The 22,168-nt window shown below is 44.0% G+C and overlaps 1 protein-coding gene across 1 annotated transcript; it reads left to right on the top strand.

The window, feature by feature from the left end:
- Window positions 1–5,238: 5,238 nt before the first annotated feature.
- On the top strand, window positions 5,239–7,444 carry LOC127542897 (mortality factor 4-like protein 1). The gene has a single exon (XM_051968799.1). The coding sequence runs from the start codon at window positions 5,251–5,253 to the stop codon at window positions 6,853–6,855; it is 1,605 nt and encodes a 534-aa protein (XP_051824759.1). The 5' UTR covers window positions 5,239–5,250; the 3' UTR covers window positions 6,856–7,444.
- Window positions 7,445–22,168: the final 14,724 nt, after the last annotated feature.

Genomic DNA, 22,168 nt, shown 5'->3' on the forward strand with positions numbered 1-22,168 from the left:
CCTAGAAATGTCAGTCATATTGCTACAGTCACTTAGCACCATGGAATTTCTTTGAACACTATACTTTCTGTCATTTTTTTTTTACTGGAAGCCGAACAAACCCTTCTACTTATCTGTCGATGCTTACTGCCCAGGTAGATTTGGGCTAAATGTACACGGCATTGATTTCCGATTAGTCATGTAGAAAGATCAGGGGGCTTTATTTTCAGCTCTGCCACTTTCGCCCTGCGTGACCTGTGGGCCAAATCACTGAACTTCCCTAGGCACTGTCAAATGAGGGGATCTGACCAGATGGCTTCTACCATCACTTCTAGCTCCACACGTATAATCCTATGAAGGGCAAGCTTTTGATCTAAAAAAGAATATGTTTAAATGGAATATTTATTCCTATTGATAATAAACTATGTAATTACACAATTTATAAATTTCAAATTAAAGAATTTATATCTATGACTTTTCATTTTGTCAGGAGAGGGATCCCCATAAATCCCTGTTGGAAGGGATGGTGAGCTGTCTAATGATCAGGACCCAAACCATGTCAGGTGGAAGGGAGGCTGTGCAAGTTCGTGGAAAGACGATCAATTTTCAAGTCAGAGAACTTGGGTCCAAATGGGACCAATACCACTTGGAAACACCCTGGACATGTCACTTCCTTTCTGCGTCTCAGCTGCCACTTGTATAAAACACGGAGGCTCTCCCAGCTGACATTTAGGGTCCTTTTCAATTCAAGGTCTACAACTCAAGGAGTTTACATACTCTAGAGCACAGGTAAAAGGAATCACCTCAGCTCTTCTGGAGAAGACTGCTCCAGTCTCAGAGAGGAAAACTTTCACGTCCATTGAATTCTGTTTCAATGAGTGCCAAGAATGTGACCGGCAGTATAAAACCAGTGAAGCAATAAGGAGGCTCCCTTAGGGAGGTCCAGGTATAGTTGGCTCTTGTCCAAGACCACACATATCTTGTGGCCAGTCAAAAAGAGTAACAAGAAACCGATCCTTCTCTGTTGGGTCAACATTCTTCTATCTCACATGGTATGGTAATCAATAACGAAGGGAAAAGGCTCTAAGAGCCATCTCTGTCTGACAAGAGACCCAGTCTTCCCTTCAGAGCCCCAACTGCCCAGTTCAAGACAAGGGAATTCCTCTTAGTAATTAACTTTTCCAAATTCCGGTACTAGGCTTGACCTATGTGACACAGCTAAAGTGTGAATAGAACAGAGGACCACCAAACCTCTGGCAAGGCCCATAACCTTCTCTATCTTCACTCTCCTTTCATAGAAGCAATGTATTTAAAAAATGACCAGCTGAATTCATATTTATTTAAATTTATTGTCTTTAGAATCTTCATTTTCAAGCCACCCTTTATAATTCTGAAGGTCAGGATTTTTAGAGTGTTAGCAGGGAGGGCATAAGAGCCCCATAGTCAAGGTTCAAGTCACATTTACTACACAAATACACTGCATGACCTTGAATTAGTTTCTTAAACTCTTAACATCCTCTCACAGTAAAAGTTGGAGAGAGGCGGTGCTTGGTGGCATCAGCATAGGGAGTTGCCTACACTGGCCCACTCTTATCTGGTCCGAAAAACGAGAACAAGTCGAGAGGGATACAACCAGAGCCTGTGTTCTAGCAAATCTCGACATGGAAAATGGTAAGACATACTGAGTCTCGGGCCCTTTCTCTATTTCTCTAAGCCAGAATCATTCACCCCAACCTCTAGTTGGGCTTCAGAGGTAAGTTTGACGCCAGCTTGGGGACCTGACCGCTAGGACTTAGGGAGCTGAGGGGGAGCACTAGGCCTGATCTCAGCTGTTTCTTGCCACCTGTGTGACCAAGGTTTTCACAGGCTGTTATGAGGGAGATGGCGCACATGGTTTCTACATATGGCTCACCTAGATAAAGTTTACTGATGCCTTTACTGCACTATAGCTGTTTGTTCATTCATTCATCTAACAAATATAGAAAGAGCACTTTGGTCCTGTGAGGTGCTGAGCTCTGGGCAGTAAGCCAGCAGCCTGTATCACCCTTGAAAGCTAGCTGAAATGGCACACAGACAGCAAAATGCCTTTAGACAGGCAGGAAGGTAGCAAGGAAGGGAGGAGGAGAAGGAAGAAGGAAAGCAGGAGAGGGAGGGGGAAGGAGAAGGAAGAGTGAGGCAGGAGGAAGAGGAAGAGGGGCAGCAGGAAAAAGAAGAGGAAAAGCAGGATAAAAAAGGAAGGTGCAACAGGCGGGGGAAGGGAGAGGGAAAGGAAAGATGGGAGCAAGAGAGGAAGGGGGAAGGCAGGATAGGGAGGTGGCAAGGAGGAGGAAGAGGAAGATGGAAAGCAGGAGAGGGAGCGGGGAAGAAGAGGGAAAGCAGGGGAGAGAGGGGGAAAGGAAGGAAAGGTAAAGCAGGAGAGGGAGGGGTAAGGGGAAAGAAAGGTGAAGCAAGAGAGGAAGGGGGGAGGGGGAAGGAAGGATGAAGCAAAAGAAGAAGGAGGAGGAGGAGGAGGAGAGGGAAAGCAGGAGAAGGAAGAGGAAAGGTGAAACAGGAGAGGGAGGGGGGAAGAGGGGAGCAAGAGAGGGAGGGAGAAGGGAGAGGGAAAGCAGGAGAGGGAGGGGGGAAGGAAGAGAGAAAGCAGAAGAGGGAGGGGCAAGGAGAGGGAAGGATAAAGCAGGAGAGGGAGGAGGAGTAGAGGGAGGAGTAAAGGGAGGAGGAAGAGGGAAAGCAGGAAAAGGAAGAGGAAACACAGAAGGAAGAGGAAACGCAGGAGAAGGAAGAAGAAAGGTGAAGCAGTGGAGGGTTGGGGGAAGGGAAAGGGAAAGGGAAAGCAGGAGAGGGAGGGGGAAGGGGGGAGCAGGAGGAGGGGAGAAGAAAGAGGGAAAGCAGAGAGGGAGGGGGAAGGGGGAAGGAAGAGAAAAAGCAGGAGAGGGGGGGGAAGGAAGAGAAAAGCAGAAGAGGGAGGGGCAAGGAGAGGGAAGGATAAAGCAGGAGAGGGAGGAGGAGTAGAGGGAGGAGTAAAGGGAGGAGGAAGAGGGAAAGCAGGAAAAGGAAGAGGAAACACAGAAGGAAGAGGAAACGCAGGAGAAGGAAGAAGAAAGGTGAAGCAGTGGAGGGTTGGGGGAAGGGAAAGGGAAAGGGAAAGGGAAAGCAGGAGAGGGAGGGGGAAGGGGGGAGCAGGAGGAGGGGAGAAGAAAGAGGGAAAGCAGGAGAGGGAGGGGGAAGGGGGAAGGAAGAGAAAAAGCAGGAGAGGGAGGGGGGAAGGAAAAGGGAAAGCAGGAGAGGGAGGGGGGAAGGAGAGGGGAGCAAAAGAAGGGGGAAGAAGATGGGAAACAGGAGAAGAAGGGGGGAGGGAGGAGAGGAGAAATATGGCTGAAAAATAGGTTTAGCCCCGATTATTAAGAGCCTTTAATGTGAGGATTTTTTTTTTTAAGATAACAGGGAGAAGTCACAGGAGGGGAGGTAAAGGGGGGGAGTCCAAGTGAATGCAGTGGGACGTTAAGAGGATAATTGAGAAAAACTGGACGACTCACTGTTCCCAAAGATGCTGGGCCCTGTGTCTTTTCTCAGATAGTCCCCCATCCTGGGTGTATGCACCCCACCCCCACCCCCCATTTTCCCTGGTCCAGTTCCTGCCTTCCAGGCACCCGCAGCTGGGGAGCCGCCTCGGTGGGGGGTCTTTCTCAATTGGTGGCAGCAGGTGAGCAGGGGTGGGGATTCGTCCCGGAGGGAGGCATCCTTGGGCACCCACACAGGTGCATCGCCATAAGAGCCCCTCCTCCGGCCCGGCCCGGCCAAGACAAAAACCCTCGTCGCGAGTGCGCAGGCAGGCTAAGCCCTCTGACCTCTCGGGGGTCTCTGGCTCCACCCCCAGCACCTCGAAATCAACCACCCAACACCACTGAGCATACAGTAAGAGATTAAGCAATGTCTCTCTACTTCATGGAAGGGAATTAAATTATTTTAAAGACGGGATGGGGAGGGGCAGTATAGAAAAAGGTGCTTTATAGAGGGAAGAACACATCAGCAGGAGGTGAATCATGGGGGGGGGGGGAGAAATGTATAATGTAGGCGCATGCGCAATGCGCTGGCTGTTAATGGACGGGGGTGGAGGGGGTGGGGAGCATCTATGGTCTGAGGGAGAACAGAAGGGTGGGGAACCTGCAGCGCAGTCATCCTGGCGCATGCGCAACGTTTTCCCTTTACCGGCAGCAATGGCGATGAAGAGCCATAGGGACAGCTGAGGGGAGGGGGGGGAAGCAAGGAGAACGCATGCGCAAAGTCCTAGTCTTTACCTGAAGCAACACCCAGGAAGAGCCATATGGGGAGATGAATGGGGGGAGGGAGTGGGAAAGCTAGCAGGGCGCATGCGTAATATTCCCGTCCTGGCCTTTACCTAGTCATGAAGAGCCATAGAGGGAGCTGAATGGGGTGGGGAAAGAAGGGGGGTGGTAGAAAACTTTAAAAAAAAAAAGGGCCAAAAGAAGGCGCATGCGTGTGATCCTGGCTGTTACCTGGAGCAACACTCATCAACATCTATGGGGGAAGCAGAATCTCGGGGTGGGGGAAGGGGGCAGTGAGAGCGCATGCGTAATGTCCGGCAGTTACCTGGAGCAAAAGCCATCAAGAGCCATAGAGAGAACAGAGACTTGGGGGAGGGGAAGGAGCAAGAAAAGCGCATGCTCTTTGCACTGGCTGTTACCAGGAGCAACAGCCATCAACATCCATAGAGGGGGCAGAAAGGGGGATGGGAACGCATGCGCGTTGAGTTGTTACCTGGAGCAACTACCATCAACGGCAGTAGTGGGAGTTGAATCTCAGGGTGAGGGGGGGAGGGGAGCAATGACGGCGCATGCGCAGCGCCATCAGGTTGGGTTTGAAATGAAGGATATGCACGTGCCTGATGCACGTGCATTAGCAGGAGCAGCCGCCATTGGTTGGAGCTGAGAGTGCCGGTGGCCCTACATTCCATCTCGAGGGCCAGATAGTGGATGGGAGGCTTCACTTGTTGAGAGAACTGACTGGTGTGCGCTACAGCTGAAGTGGAGCTTCGTGATCCTGTGGGCAGCTGCTTCCGGTAAATCTGGTCCAACTTGGCACCTAATTAATTCCATATTGCCCCAGACTTTGGAGGGTGGCGGTCACCTGGGCCCAAGGCGGGACCACCGGGAGAAGGGCCAGAAGGGGGGCATCGGCAGCGCCTGGGCTGTGTGTGCCAGCGGCGGCGGAGGCGGGAGAGGTGGGCGGAGGCTCCGGGCCCCTACGGGAGATATGGCGCCAAAGAAAGACCCCAAGAAGCGCCCCAGGAAGCCCCAGTTTGAGGTCGGGGAGCGGGTGTTGTGTTTCCGAGGGCCCCTGCTTTACGAGGCGGAGTGTGTGAAAGTGTCAGTTAAGTACAGGAAGGTCAAGTACCTCGTACACTACCCGGGTGGCAACGAGAAGGGTGCCGTGCGCACCCGGCTCTCCGAAAAGCTGGCCAAGATGGAGGCCCGGGAGGCGGAAAAGGCCCAGGAGGCTGACAAGGCCCAGGAGGCTGACAAGGCTCAGGAGGCGGAAAAGGTCCCGGAGGCGGAAAAGGCGCAGGAGGCGGAGAAGCCCGGTAAGGCCCTTAAGTCCCACAAAGGCCGGAAGCCCCGCAGTGAGGCTTCAGAGTCAGGGGTGGCCCATAAGTCCCCTAAGGCTGGCGAAACCAGTAAGGCAGGGGAAGCCGGTAATGTTGGGGAGCCCAGGGAAACCAGTGAGCCCAGTGAAGACCCTGAGGCAGAGGCAGAGGAGCCTAAGCCCAAAGGCAAGGGCAAAGGCAAGGGCAAGGGCAAGGGCAAAGGCAAAGCCAGCGCCAGCGCCAGCGCCAGCGCCGCTCCCTGTGCAGTCGGAGATGGCGATGCTGAGTACAAGGAGGATGTCTGCCCTACCGCTGGCTGGGATGATGAGTGGGTTCCTGAGAGCAGAATACTTAAGTATTCTGAGACCAATCTGCAGAAACAGAGAGAACTTCTCAACAGCAATGAGGAGTTATCTGCAGATGAAAAGGTGGGAGAGGGCCTGGCCCCTGGGGAAAAGAAGGCCTCGGAGCCCAAGACCCCAAGCTCAGAGCCCAAGACCCCGAGTTCAGAGTCTAAGACTGCTACCTCGGAGTCGGAGTCGGAGAGCCAGCAGTCCGAGGGTCAGCAGGAAAAGACCGTGGACAAAGAAGAAGCCTCCACAGCGGCAGGGCCTTCGGGGTCTTCAGTTAAAAAGAAGGAAAAGAAAATGGCTGAAACCGGAGAAGGAAGCAGTTCCAGCGAAACATCAACACCATCTCGACCCCAGCATTCAAAGAGGAGAGCCCGAGTGTACTATGAAGTGGAAAGGCGATATGTGAAAAAAACCGACATTAAAGTGAACATTCCCAATGAACTGAAGCCGTGGCTGGTGGAGGATCGGGAGCTGGTGGTCGGGCAAAAGCAGCTGTTTCACCTGCCGGCCAAGAAGAACATAGATTCCATTCTGGATGACTACGAGGAGTACGAAAGAGCCCAAGGCAATGTGGCCAAATCGTATGCGGTCACAGAAGTGGTAGCAGGGATCAAAGCTTATTTCAATGTAATGTTGGGCCCTCAGCTGTTGTATGATTTTGAAAGGCCCCAGTATGCTGAGATCTTAGCTGATGATCCTGATGCTTCTGTGTCCCAAATTTATGGAGCATCCCATCTCCTTCGATTATTTGTCAAAATCGGAGATATGCTGTCCTACACAGCACTGGATGACCAGAGCGTGGCATTATTGTTAAATCACCTTCATGATTTCCTAAAATATTTGGCAAATCATGCAGCAGCTCTGTTCACTCCCAGTGATTATGAGGTTGCTCCCCCTGAGTATTTACAAAAAGTTGCCTAAGAGTCTGATACTATTTGTCCTATTTTGATCTCAGTGAACATAAATGTTATATTATTAGTTTGTTCTCTTTACAAGAAAAAAAGTTTAATTTATTCAATGTTTAATCTAATTTATGTTTGTTAAGTATTTGTTCTGTTAAAAACATAAAAAGGGTAACGTTTCAGTCCCTTCTGTAATTTTAGAGGTTCTGTTCCAGTCTATGTAATAGTGACCTGTGTAGAATGTTTCACTGTGTAGTTAACAAAGCTGCTTGTATTCTGATGGTTACATCTTTTGACATTTTTATGATCTGTTTAAATGGGAAGTGACAAAACATCTTGATTCCTAGTGCCAAAGTTTAAGTCATTGCATATGGTTAAGAATTCATTAATTTATGCTATTTTCCTGTTACCTTCTTTATTTTTAATCTTTAAATTTGACTGTGATTGTTGAAAAACAGTATTTTTTGTTAAAGTTTTTGTATTTTGCTTCTGATGCACATAACAGCAGAAAAAATGCATTATTGTATATCTGGTTTTCTGAGAAAGTATACCTTTTAGGAACTGTTTTAAAGACTTAAATATATCTATTTTCATTTTAAAAACCACAATATGTGTGTGTGTGTGTTTATTTAAAAAACAATAATAGAGCGAGGACAGAGAGCAGTAAGTGACAGACACAGCCACCTGGGATTTCTGATCCAGCACATAACAGTGCATAGGAGAGCCTTTCCCAAGCTGGTCAGCTCTGCTTTAACTTCAGACTGACACAAGCAGCTTCTTTCCCTGATGCTGTGGCTTATGCAGTTTTACAGTCTGGAGTACAAAGGTGGGGGTGGGGTGGGGATGGGGGTGGAGTGGGGGTGGGGATGGAGATGGGGGTGGAGGTGGGGGTGGGGGTGGGGGTGGGGGTGGGGGTGCACAAATCTACCAATCTAGAATACTCTGAAAGAGAATAGTAGCAGCATGGAGCACACTCATTCTGACTAAGCTAGCTCAGAATACACACAGGAATGAGTAGAATTGCGTTAGTGTTCAAGAATCGTACTAAATTAACTTATCACTTAATTGAGGTTTTTTTGTCCATATGTTCTCTCTCCTCCCTCTTTGGGAAGGAGCCTAGCCTAGCCAAACTGCATCAGTCTGCCCCCAGACTGATAATCAGCGTGGCCACTAAGAGCCCTTTAAGTGTACTGCATCATTTATTAAACAGGCTATTTAATCTCACAAACTAGCATTAAGCAATATTAATATAGCAACTCATAATAAAATATAAAATGGAAGCACAGAGTATATGCAGAGACATTAACAGAGCACTGCTTTTGGTGTATCCCAGGAATGATTTCTTCCAGAAGCCAGCCTTTAAAGCTGCTCTCCAAACACTGAATGAAAGAGGAAAAAAACACAACCATTAAGGATTTACTGTTTTATGAATACCGTCCTAGGTTCACGGGGATCCAAATGCAAAACACCGAGTTCCTGCCATTTAGGAGCTAGCATGTTAATGGGGAAGACAACAGAGAAAATGGAGCAGTAGACAGGGGAGGGGATTTGGGTCTGGAAAGTCACAAGAACGGTGAAGAGAGTCATCAAGAAATGTCACCGTGTCCTTTCCAGATCTAATAATGATACTGATTTGATAACTTTTCAGAAGGAAGGGTGGGGGGAAGGGACAGGCTCCGATTTCCTGATGGGCAGAAAGCAAGATACCTGGGGTGGACAGATAGGAAACCTGATCTGGATCTCAAGACAGTGGATTAGGTGAGTTTGCACTCAGCAATTCATCCAAACTAGTCTCATTGGTCATCATTCTCAATTTCTGCCACTAACTGTTAAGAACTGCCTTATTATCATATAGCTTGCCTTCTCGGGCAGAGGGGAGAAGCTGGAGGGAGGAAGAGAATCTGCAACTCCCCAGTCCCTGCAAAAACAACAACAACAACGTTTTAAAATAAGAACAGTCTCATCTCTTTAGGCAGACAGTGATTTCATCTAAGGAGAAAAGGGCTGTCTCCCGCTGGCCGGTTCATCACAGAAAGGCAGGTATCTAGTCTTTTATGACCTGCATTCGTGCTGTGACCAAACGACCCGAATTCCAGAGCCAAAGGTTTAATAATTACTGCCATTTGTACATTCTACTGGGTGGGTGGGGGAGGGGTAAGGAAGCCAATCTAAACAGAAAAGTCAATTCTAGATAATTGGAGGAATTAGAAGAAATCTGGGAATACATCAGGGAGGAGGTGGCAGCCGAGCTGGGCTGAACCTGGAAGGAAGGTCATGAATTTGAGAGGTAAAAGTGAGCAAGGAATACATTAAAGGCATGGATTCGTGGCAAAATATGCAGGAGGTAGTTCAGGAAGCAGCTAGTAGTCCAGCTTGATTGGAACTGCTAGAGAGCGTGAATATGAAAATGGGAGAATAGTACAAGATAAGTCTATACGTGAGTGAGTTAGATTTTCGGAGGTTTTCAGTGCCAGACTGAGAACTGCATTTTGTCTTAGGAGCAAGAGGGAGCCACTGACAGGTTTGGAGCCAGGGAATGACTGAATTAAATTCGTGTCTTATGCAGATTATTATTTTGGTCACCATTTGGAAGCCAGACTGGAAAAGGAAAAGACTGAAAGCAAGGAGACCAGTTAGGGAGACTATCAGGCCAGCTAGGAGAGGAAATCTGTACTAATGTAGTGCCCCTGAGAATGGAGAGAAAGCAACAGACAATACGGATGTTGTAGCCATAGAAACAACAAGGCTTAGCAATTTATTGGCTATACCACATAAAGGAGAGAGAGAAAAGCCAAGATTTACAGAATTACAGAACTGGAAGGGAGCTGAGGTTACAAAGCTCAATGACCAGAAAAAGACAGGTCTGGGGGAGGGGTAGGAGGGACTTCAGGGGGAAGACAAGGATTTCCATTTTGGCTATATTGAGGTACAGAAACAAATGGCACTGCCCATCTAGTCCAACCTATATAAGAAAAGGAAATAATATGATAATGGAACCAACAAGTAGTCATCCAGCCTCTGCTTGGATGAGAAGTAGTCATCCGGCATCTGCAGAGCCCATTAGTTCAGATGGCTGCCCATTCCACCTTGTACAGCTCTCAACGGGAACCAGCCTCGATTGGGCTCTCTGCAAGTTCGAGTTGTTGTTCCTGGTTCCACCCTCTGGGGTCAAACACGACAAGGCTGATCTTTCTACCACATGACAGCCCTTCGAACGCTTAAACATACCTATCACATCCCCACTAAGTTTTCTTTTGTTCAGGCTAACTAACTATGGCTTACTTCTCCAGCTGGTCCTTTTATGACCGGTGGGCCCTTAACAATCCTGTTGGCCTTAATCTGGAATTCTTTATCTTATGAATGTCTTTCTGAAAACACTGTGTCCAGAATGAAACACAATATTCCACATGAGGCTAGATAAGGAGAGAACAGTAAGGACCATTGCCTCCTTGTTCTAAGAAGTTATGAATCTCTTAACGTAGCCAAGATTGCATTTCTTCTTGTGCTGGCAACACTGGGCCCCTGACTTATACTGAGTTTTCAGTCCATTAACCCTCTCTCTCTCGCACAGATTTCCTTTATCTAGATTTTAAAAAATATTAGCCTATATTGCTGATCTCAATGGCATTATAACAATCTAACACATTCATATTCCAAAATTTAACACTTCTCCTATTGGTGGATTGTTAGGATTTTGTCCCCATTTTTCTGGCAATTACATATGAAAATAAAATGAAAGCTGTTTGAATGGGCGCTTCTGTCTTGTGATTCTTGATAACACAATCGTGGTAGATTTCCAACAGGAAAACTGTTGGGTCAAAGGGTAGGGTTACAATTGTACCTCTATGATATGCCAAACTGCTCTCTAACAAAGATTCCGCAAGGGTGCAATTCCACTGGCCGTGGATAACTGTGAAAGGCATGGGATAGAAGGATGATAGCTAAAGAGCCGGAAAATATGGGAGAGGCCATACTGTTGAACCCCTTCCTTTGACAGAGGAGGAAACAAACTCAGAGAGATGAAATGACTTGCCCAAAGTCATGCAGGCAGTAAGCAGCTGAGCTAGAATTTGGATTTATAGGTTAAAGGTCATCAGTGACATTCATCAATAAGCAGGCCCGGGATATAAAAAAACATATGTTTTCTAAAGAATTAAAATTTTTAAACAACTGTATGAATCTGCTTTTTTGACATTTGAATTTTTTTATCATCCCAGTCCACCATACCTATGCAGGCTGATTATATATGACTCCCCCACAGGCTTTACACTTAGCTGAACTGCTGTTCTATGAAGAATATGGCATTCTATTGACTTCTTACAAGCCTCTGCACTGGCTAGTTCCAAGTCTGAAATGCTCTCCCTTTAATGCTCTTCTCAAGTGCCACATGCCTCAAGGAGACTTTGCTGCTTCCTCCATGGTTAGTGACTTACTCTTCCCCAATAAAACACTCGGTATATATCTTGTACTTGCATGCCTGTGATAATGGGCTTTACCTCCATCCCAGCATAGCAGTTATGAGAAGGGAGGGATTGGCTTATTTCTGCAAAAGGAGCTTCAGTCCTGCAAAGTGGGAGGCACATTGTAGTCACTTAACAAGTGCTTGTTGATCGCATAATTGACCCTATGAAAATATGCTCCCAATCTCTAAAAGTAAGAGAAATACAAAATCGACTCTGAGGTTTCACTTCTTACACCCTGCAAATTGGCTCCGATGAACAAACCTGCCAACAATCATGCCATAGGAAAACAAAAAACAAAAACTGGAAGCGGAGTGGCTAAGCATCAATTGGACAACGGTGAACTGAGCAACACCATAAGAGTATAATTGAATGTTGCTGCATAGGGAGAAAAGGTGAATGTGAAGAATTCATTGAAATATGGGAGAATCTACATAAATTAATGTAGAGTGAAAGTAGCAAGACTAGAAGCACAAAATATACTGTAACAGCAACTACATCAGTTTAAAAGACCATTAAAAGAATAAGAAGCACCAAGTAACTGAAAAGCCAGTAATGATTCAAGAGAATAGACAACGAGGTGTCTTCTTAACCAGGAGCCAACACTTCCCAGGGAATCCCTTGATCAATTCGACCCTGCACCTACCCCACAAAGACAGAGACACACACTAAGAAAAACAAAAGTAGAAATGTTAATAATCACAGAAACATTCAAGTCTCGGGCAACAGAAGTAGGGAGAAATAGCAAAGGTCTGGCTAGAAATGAATGCCCTAAGATAGGAAGAGGTGAAATGGAAAATAAAACTTCTGATATCAAATTTCCTGATAATGGTTTTGTATCGAGGACGTATAAGCAATATAAATACAAATAAACACTTCATAAGCACATGAAAGAATGCTCCAAGTCACAACCTATAAGAGCCATACAAATCAAAAAACCCCAGAGATTTTGCCTTCAACTTAGCAAACAAAGTCAATGTTGCGGGGGTTGTGGAGTGATATGTCCACTAATACATTGTTGATGGAATTGGGAAATGATACAAACATTTAAAAAAGAAAAGTGGAAATAGGCAAATAAAAGTCAATAAAAAATAAAAAGTGGACCCACTGCATACACTGGACTTGTATTCCAAGGAAGCCACTGATAAGAAGAAAGTTCTAATAAACACCAGTATATGTATAACAGCACTTTGGCAAAACCTGTACAAATTAGATGCCCATCAACCGGGGAATGGCTAAAGACATTCCGGTGCCTGAATATAATGGGAGATTAGAGTGCTGTAGGAAATTATATTTGATGAATACAGAAAAACATGGAAAAATTTACATGAACTGACAGTGAGTAAAGTAAGCAGAGCTAGGAAAACAACATATACAACAACAAAGTACACTCCAAGAAAATCAAAGCTGATATAATAAAACTATAAATATTCAACCACATGCATACCGAGATATGAGAAGATGGAGGGGGGAAATACACACATGGTACACAGGGAGCACCTTTTTAGACTTTTCAATGTTGGTCAGTTATATTTTCTTTTTCTTCTTTAAGAAAATACCATTTGTGAGAAGGGATGATTATCTGGGAGAGGAAGAGGGGAAGATACTGGGGATTCCAGGGTGATGGAAGAAATAGAAGATATCAGCAAAAATTGATTTGATGAAAAGGTTTTCCAGAAATATAACCCTGTATATTTGCTTTTACTTGTAATAGAAGACACTTGTGTCCCTAGACCCATGCAAACATGGAGATAAGATACCTATTGACTATAGCAGGGCTTTAATTTGGCATTCTCTGAAAGGGAAGAAGACTTCCCCACAATTCCTCCCTCTCTTTCTACCACTACTGGTAATTGATGATGATAATAATAATAAATATTAAGAGTTATCAGTTACGTGATTTACAAAGCACTTTACATAAGTCATTTCATTATTACAACAACCCCGGGAGGAGGATGTTGTGAGTATCCTCATTTCACAGATGAGAAAACTGAGGCTGACTGAGGTTAAGTGACTTGCCTAGGGCCATACAGCCAGTAAGTATCTGAGGTAGAATTGAACTCATTTCTTCAGGATGTCCAATCTACCAAGGTATCCACTAGCTGATTTGGCTAATTAGCTTAACTATGTTGGTTCCAGCCTATTTCTTTTTATAATACTTTGCTCGTTTTTTCATTCTCACCATTCAAGTACGTATGTATGTATGTACATATGTGTTTATATCCACACATATATCTATCTATACACATGCAAAGAGAGAAAACAAAATAGAGCCTCTATGAGCTTCTAACTGCCTCAGCTTAAACCTTGATACTTACCTCCCCTGGCCACCCCACCTCCCACTTCAAAAAGTACTTACAATGCCAACAGAAATTAGTGCCCATTAGAAAAGCTCAGCATTCTAGAGACGTGGGATACTTCCCATGGCCTAAGGAAAGCCCACCCACTTCAAGCAGTCTTTTCTGAGCTGGGAATGTGAAGTTCTTGGTGCCCATAATGCTCCCTTGAGCCCATGGGGACCTAGTGCTGGTTTAGCTTAAGACTGTAGCAGTTCTCTGTCCCTGGTCCTCCTGTGTCCTGGAATCAAAGTAGCTTTATTCCACAAGCTGAGATATAAAAGGAAAAGGAATCCTCAATATAAACCGATGGTGGTCAAGTGCAAATCATCTTTCCCAAGATTAGATGTTTGGATCAGCTTTCTGTTTTCATTACCATTTTCCCCCTAGAAACTTTAGGAATTGTTGGAAACAAAAGAAAGGATCCAAGTATCAACGGCCTTTGATACTTATAAACTTTGTCACTGCCTTTTTTATAGTAAATAAGAATAATTTAAAAAACGAGTGAGCTGCCATAGATGGTAGCAGACTCAGACCTAGACACTTTGATCTGTACTCTTTGTTACATTACAGAATAAACCACCAGGGGGGAAAAAGGAGGAAAAAGGTAACGTTATCAGCTTCAATGTAGCATATGTTTCCTAATCAATCACTACTTAACTAGTTTGGCCATGATGAATTCTCCTGACGTGATACCATTTCTCCTCCCCATCCCCCATATTTCTGTTAGTTTTGAACAGGAAGGAAATGGAAGGCTGTACGTCAGTGGGGTGATCTCTATAGATGTCGATGAGCAGGGCTGACGAGTCAGGCCTTCCATGGCCATTTTAGTCCATGACACATTCCGGGGCTCACATAAGCGCAACCTTCTGCCTTTCGTTGCCTGCAGAAGGAAAGCCTTAACGCATTGCATATCAAAGTTCATCTTTGGTTTTTAAAGCCTTGCTGTCGGGTTTAACATGTTCAGTTTAATATGCTTGAATTCTGCAAATTCTGCCCCTCATAAATAGCTCTTCTCCCCTCCCCATCTTTTCTACCTCTCCTATATCAGCCATGCACCAGGATAAACAACACACCATAAAAGAGCAGAAGGCACAGTTAAGATCCAATCATTATGCAAATAGGTTATGGCATGTTTTATATGAGAACAGCTTCCCTAAAGAGACCTAATGGGATGACTGACCTATAAAGCATTTAATTTGTTGTTAGCATTTCATTTAATTGTCTTGCAGTTCCTCCAGGAATAAAACTTTTAATTGTAAAAACTTCTAAATGATGTGATGGTAAATTCCTTTTCCTGTAACTAACAGGTTCCTGCACTGTAGCAAATAGAAATTGTTTGCTATCATTCCATAACATATCTATGGTATGGTTTTAATCTGGAATAATGAAAGAGACTAGGAAAGAACTGAGATAGATCATTTCTTAACTTGGAAGCGCTTATAATGAGAATAATAGTGTTTTTTAGATGCCTGTAAAAGAGGCGAGTGAGAAGGGAAGCAAATGTCATCCTAGAGTGTAAAAAAGAAAACCGAGGGCTGGCTAGGGATGGGGAAGAGGGGGTTTTCTTGTCCTCCCTCATTCTCGTAGCTCTCTTCTGACTGGGATTTACTCTTAAGTTGCCAAATAATTCTGTGGTAAAGGATGGCATCGTTGTCAATAATGTAATATGTCTGGGGGTGCTGAGTAAATTTTAATGGTCAAACTTTTTACAGACAGACTTTGAACCTAATGTAGAAGTGACCTCAAAGGCATTTGAATGGGTGAGAGGCCTAGTCTGAGTGCAAATTTCCCACCAGAGTATTAGCTCAGAAGCATAGCGCCCAAGTCCACATAATAGGTGGCAAAATGGATGCACTGATGAACTAACCCTGAAGATAAGCTGCTTTTTCTGGTGGTCGAGGGGGAAAGATCACATCAAAAAGTTTTTGCAAAATTTATCTTGCAATTAGAAACACCATCATTTCTTTTCTCAGGAGTGCATTTATTTTAGTCTAGACCCATCTATCCATCAGCATAAGGAACTTTTGGCATAGAAATTCCCTCCAGTGACACAGATCAGCAACTCTTGTGTGACTGGCATTCTGGAAACCAAGAATCACACATGATCACACAGAATCACAACCATGATCACACAGCCAAGATATGCCAAAGGTAGACCTTGAATTCAAGTCTTGCTGCCTCCAAGACTATTCTGCCCTGAATGCATTAGCAGGCCTCTTTCAAGTCCAGCCGACACAAACCTCAGGAACCATCTTCTACATCCACAAGCTACACGTGACGGAAAGCAAAGCTGTTACTATGCTTCCGTTCCCACTCTCCATTGCTTCATTAAAAAAAAAAAAACAAACACTAAGTATGACAGGGTAGATACATACTTCACTTAAGAATCAGGGAGATCTGAGGTCAAATCTATTTTTAGGTATTTTTAGCTGTGTGATCTTGAGTGAGTCCTATCAGCTGTCTTAACCTTCCTTTCCCCATCTGTAAAATGAGGCTGTCAGACTCAACCACTTTCCAACTTTTTTTAATTTATGATTCTTTATGGTGCAACATTTTGTTTTCTTAAGCCTCAGTTTTTCCATCTGAAATGAAGGAGCTGGCTTAGATGATCTTCAAAGTCCTGTGTGGCTGTGACATCCTAAAAATCTATCCTGACGGCTTCACCCATATGAGGGAAATTTCAGGATCAAAAGAACCTTACAGGTCACTGCCTACAGCACTCCCATTTTTCAGGAGAAGAAAATGAGGTCAAGAGAGGTGTTATGACTTGCCAAATAGTCACACAGATTGTCAATAGCAGATCTGGGGCTCATGCTCACTTTTAGACTATGAATCCAGAGGTCTCCACCAAAACTGGTACTTCGAGGATTTTGAATCCCTTAGCTGGAAAGGGCTTCAGAGAACAACTAGCAAAATCCCTTCCAAAATTGAAATCTCTCCTACCACAGATCTGCTGTCATTCAGCTTCTTGAACATTTCCACTGACTGACAACTCACCACATTTCGGAGCACCTTATTTCATTATGAGACTGATATGATATAGTAATAATGAGACACTGTTGTCATACATTGATCTGAAATTAGCTTCCTCTAATCTCCACTGCCATGCTCCAAATTTCTAAGGCATCTGGGGCAGAATGGAATAAAATCAAACCCCTTTTCTCCAGGTAATATTTTGACTCTCCAAACATTACTTTGATGATTTCTTTGCTCTTATCTTGACCAACTTTAAAAATTAACTTCTCCAACATTCTATGCTCTAGAACATTTGGGCTTTAACTAAAGCATGACCTTATCTCTCTTCCCTGATCAATTCAATAAATAAAGTTGAACGATAATCAGAGACTCATTTTTTGAGGTTTCCATAAACTTGGAGGTTTTCTCCAAGAACTCCTCTTGCTAGTGGAGTATTCTTTGTCAATATCAGAACATGCATTCCCTGACTTCATATTCTAAAGAGTTAAAAGTTATTGGTGATTTTGCACAAAATGTGACATTTTACTTCCCTTCCGATTCAACTAGCTACAGGCAAATGGAACAAACTTTGTGTCATTGAAGGCCAAAGAGGTGGGCCAGAATTTTTTATCTATCCCAGAGGCATTAGAAACCTGAGTTCAGATGGGTAGTAGAGAGAGTGACTACTCTAATTATAGTTGGTGAGGCTTGGTGAGGTGAAAATTGGTACTTGATGGGAATCTCTGGAGAGAGATGTAATGCACTAACTTAGGCCCCGTGATATAAAACCTGTGTTCCCAGACCACAAGGCTGCTTTGATCAGCTTGGAATACCTAGAAAAGGAGACCATATGTCATCTGTAAGAGTCAATCTGTTTGGAGCCTGAACAAAAAGTATCTGGGAAGAGATTCAGAATGGGAAGTATCTCCATGAACTGTATTTCATTGAAAGTACACTCTCAGGGGTTACAGTGGAGTGTCTAGAAGACAAAAATCCTTTGTGATTGCCTTAAAAATCCCAAGCTCTCTTTTGGCAGAGAAAGAATACTAATCTACAAAAGTAGGCATCTACTTTGGCTCGGAGAGTTCCTGTGGTACACACACATTGGAATCACAGGCACTTACTTGGATGCAATAAAGAAAATATTGTACCATTTATAAACAATTTTTTTTGCTTCATTCTTTCCTGATAAGTGCAAACATTGAAATAAAACATTAACCAAATACTGATTTTCAATTTAAAGAAATGCCACAGCAAGTAGAAGGATATAGGAGTGGGGTGTGTAGCTAGGTTTGTTGTTGTTCAGTTGTGTTCAGTCATGTCTCATCTTGGATTTATTTTTTTTTTTTGGCAAGAGATACTGGAGTGATATTCCCATTTCCTTCTCCAGCTCATTTTACAGATGAGGAAATGATGGCAAAGTAAAGTGACTTGCTCAGGATCACAAAAGTCACTATCTGAGGCCAGACTGGAACTCAGGAAGATGAGCCCATTTGACTCCCAAGTTGGGGACTCTATCCATTGTACCATCTAGCTCCCCTAGGGGCTATGAGGGCTTGATAAGAAATAAAAGCTCAGTGAAACAGGGAGTCGCCGATAACAGATGGTCAGGACTTTAGAATGTACACACAAGTAAAGGTTACCACTGACAGGGAGGTTGGGCAGCAAGGCCAAGAGAAAGCCAGGCTGGGTCCCAGAAGTCTTCAACATCAAGGAGTGGACAAGCATGAAGCCCAGAGATGCAGCAGGTTTCACCTTATTCAGAAAGTGTCAACTTCGCCTTGAGAAGCAGTCCGACTCACATTTTTCTCCAGATGATAAAGTGAATATCTGGTAACATTCAATATCCCTTCCATTACATGACACACTTGGCAGAGTTCAGTCAACATTACTGTAGATATAGTTTACCTAGACCTGAGGAAGCATTTCATAAAGTCATCAATGCCATTCTTAGAGAAATTATGGAAATGTGTATGTTGGAAGATGGTATAATGAAGTCGACCAGTTTTGAGCTGGTCACTGACACTGCACTTTGTGCTTGAAAAGAGATCTGGACTGGGCCCTATAAATATACATTTGTGCACACACATTATATACATACATATACATGCACAAGACATACATACATGTAATATATCCATAAATGATGTGGATATATTCCATGTAATTTATATAGAAAGAATATATATCCATATAATTTATATGCATGTATATATATATGCATATACATATACACACATATATTTCCACATCATATACACTCAGATAACTGTAAGATTAGGAGTCATTAAATGTTAGCTCTCTATGAGAAGTGGACCCAGAGGAGAGCACTGTTTAGGGCCACAGTATCTCATCTAGTTAAAAACTCTGATTTTCTAACAACAGAGCCCAAAGTATGCCTTCCTGAAGATAAATAGTGAGTGGTAGACTGAGCCCTAAAATCCAGGTTTCTTGACCACCGGGCCAATATTTCTGTGAATCTATCACAAGAAAGAAAACAAAATGCTTCCAGATCCCTAAGTTTGGATGTGTTCTTCTTTGGTAGGTGAAGATGAAATGCCCTTTCAAGTCCCTTCCAGCTCTAAATCACTGGCCTAGAGAATAAGACCTTAACATAGGAGCTTCAACTACAAACCTAGTCTTGGAATCATGGAAGCCTGGGTTCAAGTTTCACCTCTGACATATTCTAGCTGTGTTACCCTGGGCAAGCAATTAGTCTCCCAGTAGACTCTCTGAGACTATGAGTCTACTAAATGTACAGCATCTGCCCAGCAGCAGTTCCAGACATCAGTGGAATCACAGGACCAGACAAAAAATAAACAAAACCAAAACTCCCAACAATAACAAAATTCAAACCCAGCACCACTCTCTAAAAGGGTTGTTTGGGGGAAAAGTTGCTTTGCTGTTCTTCATAAGGATCAAGGCATTTGCTTGTTGGGGCTCCACAGCTATGATTTCACAACTCCTACTGATGCAGAGGTAAAAATCTATACTCTTAGAGGTCTTCCTGGGCACCCAGAGAGAAAGGCTTTGACCAAGGCACTGAGACAGGAGGGAAACAAGGGTTGCATAACTGCCAAGTATCTGTGGGGTGGCTGGATGGCTCAGTGGATAGAGAGATGGGCCCAGAAGCAGGCAAACCTGAGTGCAAATCCAGCCTCAAACATTTAGTATTTGTGTGACCTTTAACCCCTGTTTGCCTTAATACAATGGAGAAAGAAATAGCAAAGCTCCGGAGAATCTTTGCCCAGAAAACCCCAAAGACAGTGGAGTCAGACACGACAGGTTCATGTTCAGTCGAATGACAAGCGTCTGAGACAGGATTCCTACTCAAATCATGTCTCTGTCCACCACGCTTTGCAACCGCAAGGAGCTCATATTGTGAGAGATCTGCTGAGGGGGTTCCTAGGTATGGCAGCTGGCACTGTCTGGGGCTGAACCCCTTGGGCACAGAGTGGCTCAGACCTCATCCTTGACTTTCTGAAATGCATTCCTGTTTACCCCTAAATCACTAGGGCTGCTAGGAGAGAAGGCAATACAAAAAGCTGGTTGCTGCTCACTTGAGCTGGCAAAGAGAGATTACATTAGTCTCCATGGTAACAGCTTTGATTAGCTTCTAACTCTGCCAGAGGAGTTTGCTAGGTACCTGCTTCCAGCCAATTCCCTAAGGAAACCTTTTGGTTATCTGATCAGAGCAGAATATCTTGAAAGGTATTTAATTTGAGATATTCAAGACAGCAGACACATGGTGGTTACCCCACATTCTTTTCCCAGCTCCCACCCTGAAGGACTGCTAAAGACCTCTTGGCATTTAGGGTGCTTTGGTTCTGGGATCAAATGGAAGAAATAGTGAGAACCCCATTCATATGAGGAGATTAAAAAATAATCTCTCCTGTTGCCTAATGAAAATATAGAGCATTTTCAAAGAGGAGCAGCCAGGAATGATCAAGTGGGGGGCTGTTTAGCTTGGAAAAGAGAAGACTGCAGGGATAGCAGAAGAGCTGTCACGGATAAGAGGGACTGGATTCTTGACCTAGAATGCAGGGGTGTCACTGGTGCAGTGTTCAGAAGTCGCAGAAGCAGATGCAGATTTGGCATGAAGGGAAGCTTCCCAATATCGGAGGGATCCAATACGGAATGAGCTATCTTGGGAAATGGGGGACTCATTGTCAATAGGGTTCTGTCTCCCAGCTAAAAGGGATGAAACAATTTGGGGGGGGGGGTGAATTGTGGATCCACTACCTTGAGGAGTGGATTTCTGTTCAGGGACACGGTGGGCTGGATGAGCTCTGCAGCTCTTTCCAATGCAGAGATTCTGTAATATGTTTCAAACCACAGCATCCCTAAATTCAAATCTAAAGGAGAATCTTTAAAAGCAAAAGGAGAACCTCTCTCTACATTTATGCCTCAGGCTTTTCTGATCAGTCAAGTTGAAAGATTAGCCAAAGCAATCTATCAATTTTTCCTATTCATTCATTCCAGCGTCACAAGATTCAATTTGCTTCATCAATCATACATCAGACATACCTCCCTTGAAGGTACACTATTTAAAGTACGTCAACAGGCAAGAGGGGACGGTACCAACAATTCGATAATTCAAGGATCTCCATTCAAATCATAATTCGTTCATTTTAATTCCTCTTGGAAACTTTTTTTCCTTTATGGAACTCAGACTTTTCTCATTTGTAAGATGAGTAGCAGCTCATTCTTCAGGATTCTTAAAGCTTCCTTCATGTGATATAACTAGGAACCTATTAATCTTGATTGAAATCTGGGCATTAAGACATGTGCAACAGAGGGGAAGGAGAGAAGTAAGGCAAATGAGACCCTTGCCCTCAGGAAAAAGAAAGAACCCCCTGCCAATTTTAGTGACTAAAATCTAGCCAATAACATCATCTCAAACTCTCTCCTGTAGCGGATTTTGGTCCCTACCATAGGCTAAGAATTTGCACATTTTATTCTGATGTTTTTATTGATACATTTAGTCTGAATACAGCAGCCTAGTATAGACAGGGGACCTTGGCCAAGGGGCTTATCCAGCCTCACTTTCCTCTTTGGACCAAGAGACCCTTGGAGTAGACTGATCTCTAAAATCCCTTCCGGCCTGTAGTCTGTGGCACAGCATAACTTTTCCAATGGGCAACCAAACATACCACAAAGTGTGTCTTCTGGAAATGGTTGAGGAAAACGACATACAGTGAATGTGATACAGTGATAGCACATGGTGTTTTCTCCTCTTACAGCTCAGTGCGTCATTTGTTTTGTTGTGTTTGATCTTTGTTGAAATCCTGAAGTCACTACCTAGAGTGGTCATCTGCTTTTTCTGCATTCCTCCTATATTATTTCATAAGAGTCTGCCTGTATTTTCTTCAAATTCATTTCATTAATTATAATATTCAATTGCCTTCATTTAGGAATATATTCAAACTGTTCAACAGTTCCCTTGGTGTACAGATATATGCGTAGCCGCTTCCAAGAGATCTCCTCTGATACTGAAAGTCAGACTAGGGAAGTCCCTTTCTGGGTTTGGGATTCCTGACTGACAGACTTCTATAAATTCCACAGCTTTGTACTTTGT

Source organism: Antechinus flavipes, chromosome X, assembly GCF_016432865.1.
Source record: "Antechinus flavipes isolate AdamAnt ecotype Samford, QLD, Australia chromosome X, AdamAnt_v2, whole genome shotgun sequence".
In the NCBI taxonomy this organism is placed as follows: domain Eukaryota; kingdom Metazoa; phylum Chordata; class Mammalia; order Dasyuromorphia; family Dasyuridae; genus Antechinus; species Antechinus flavipes.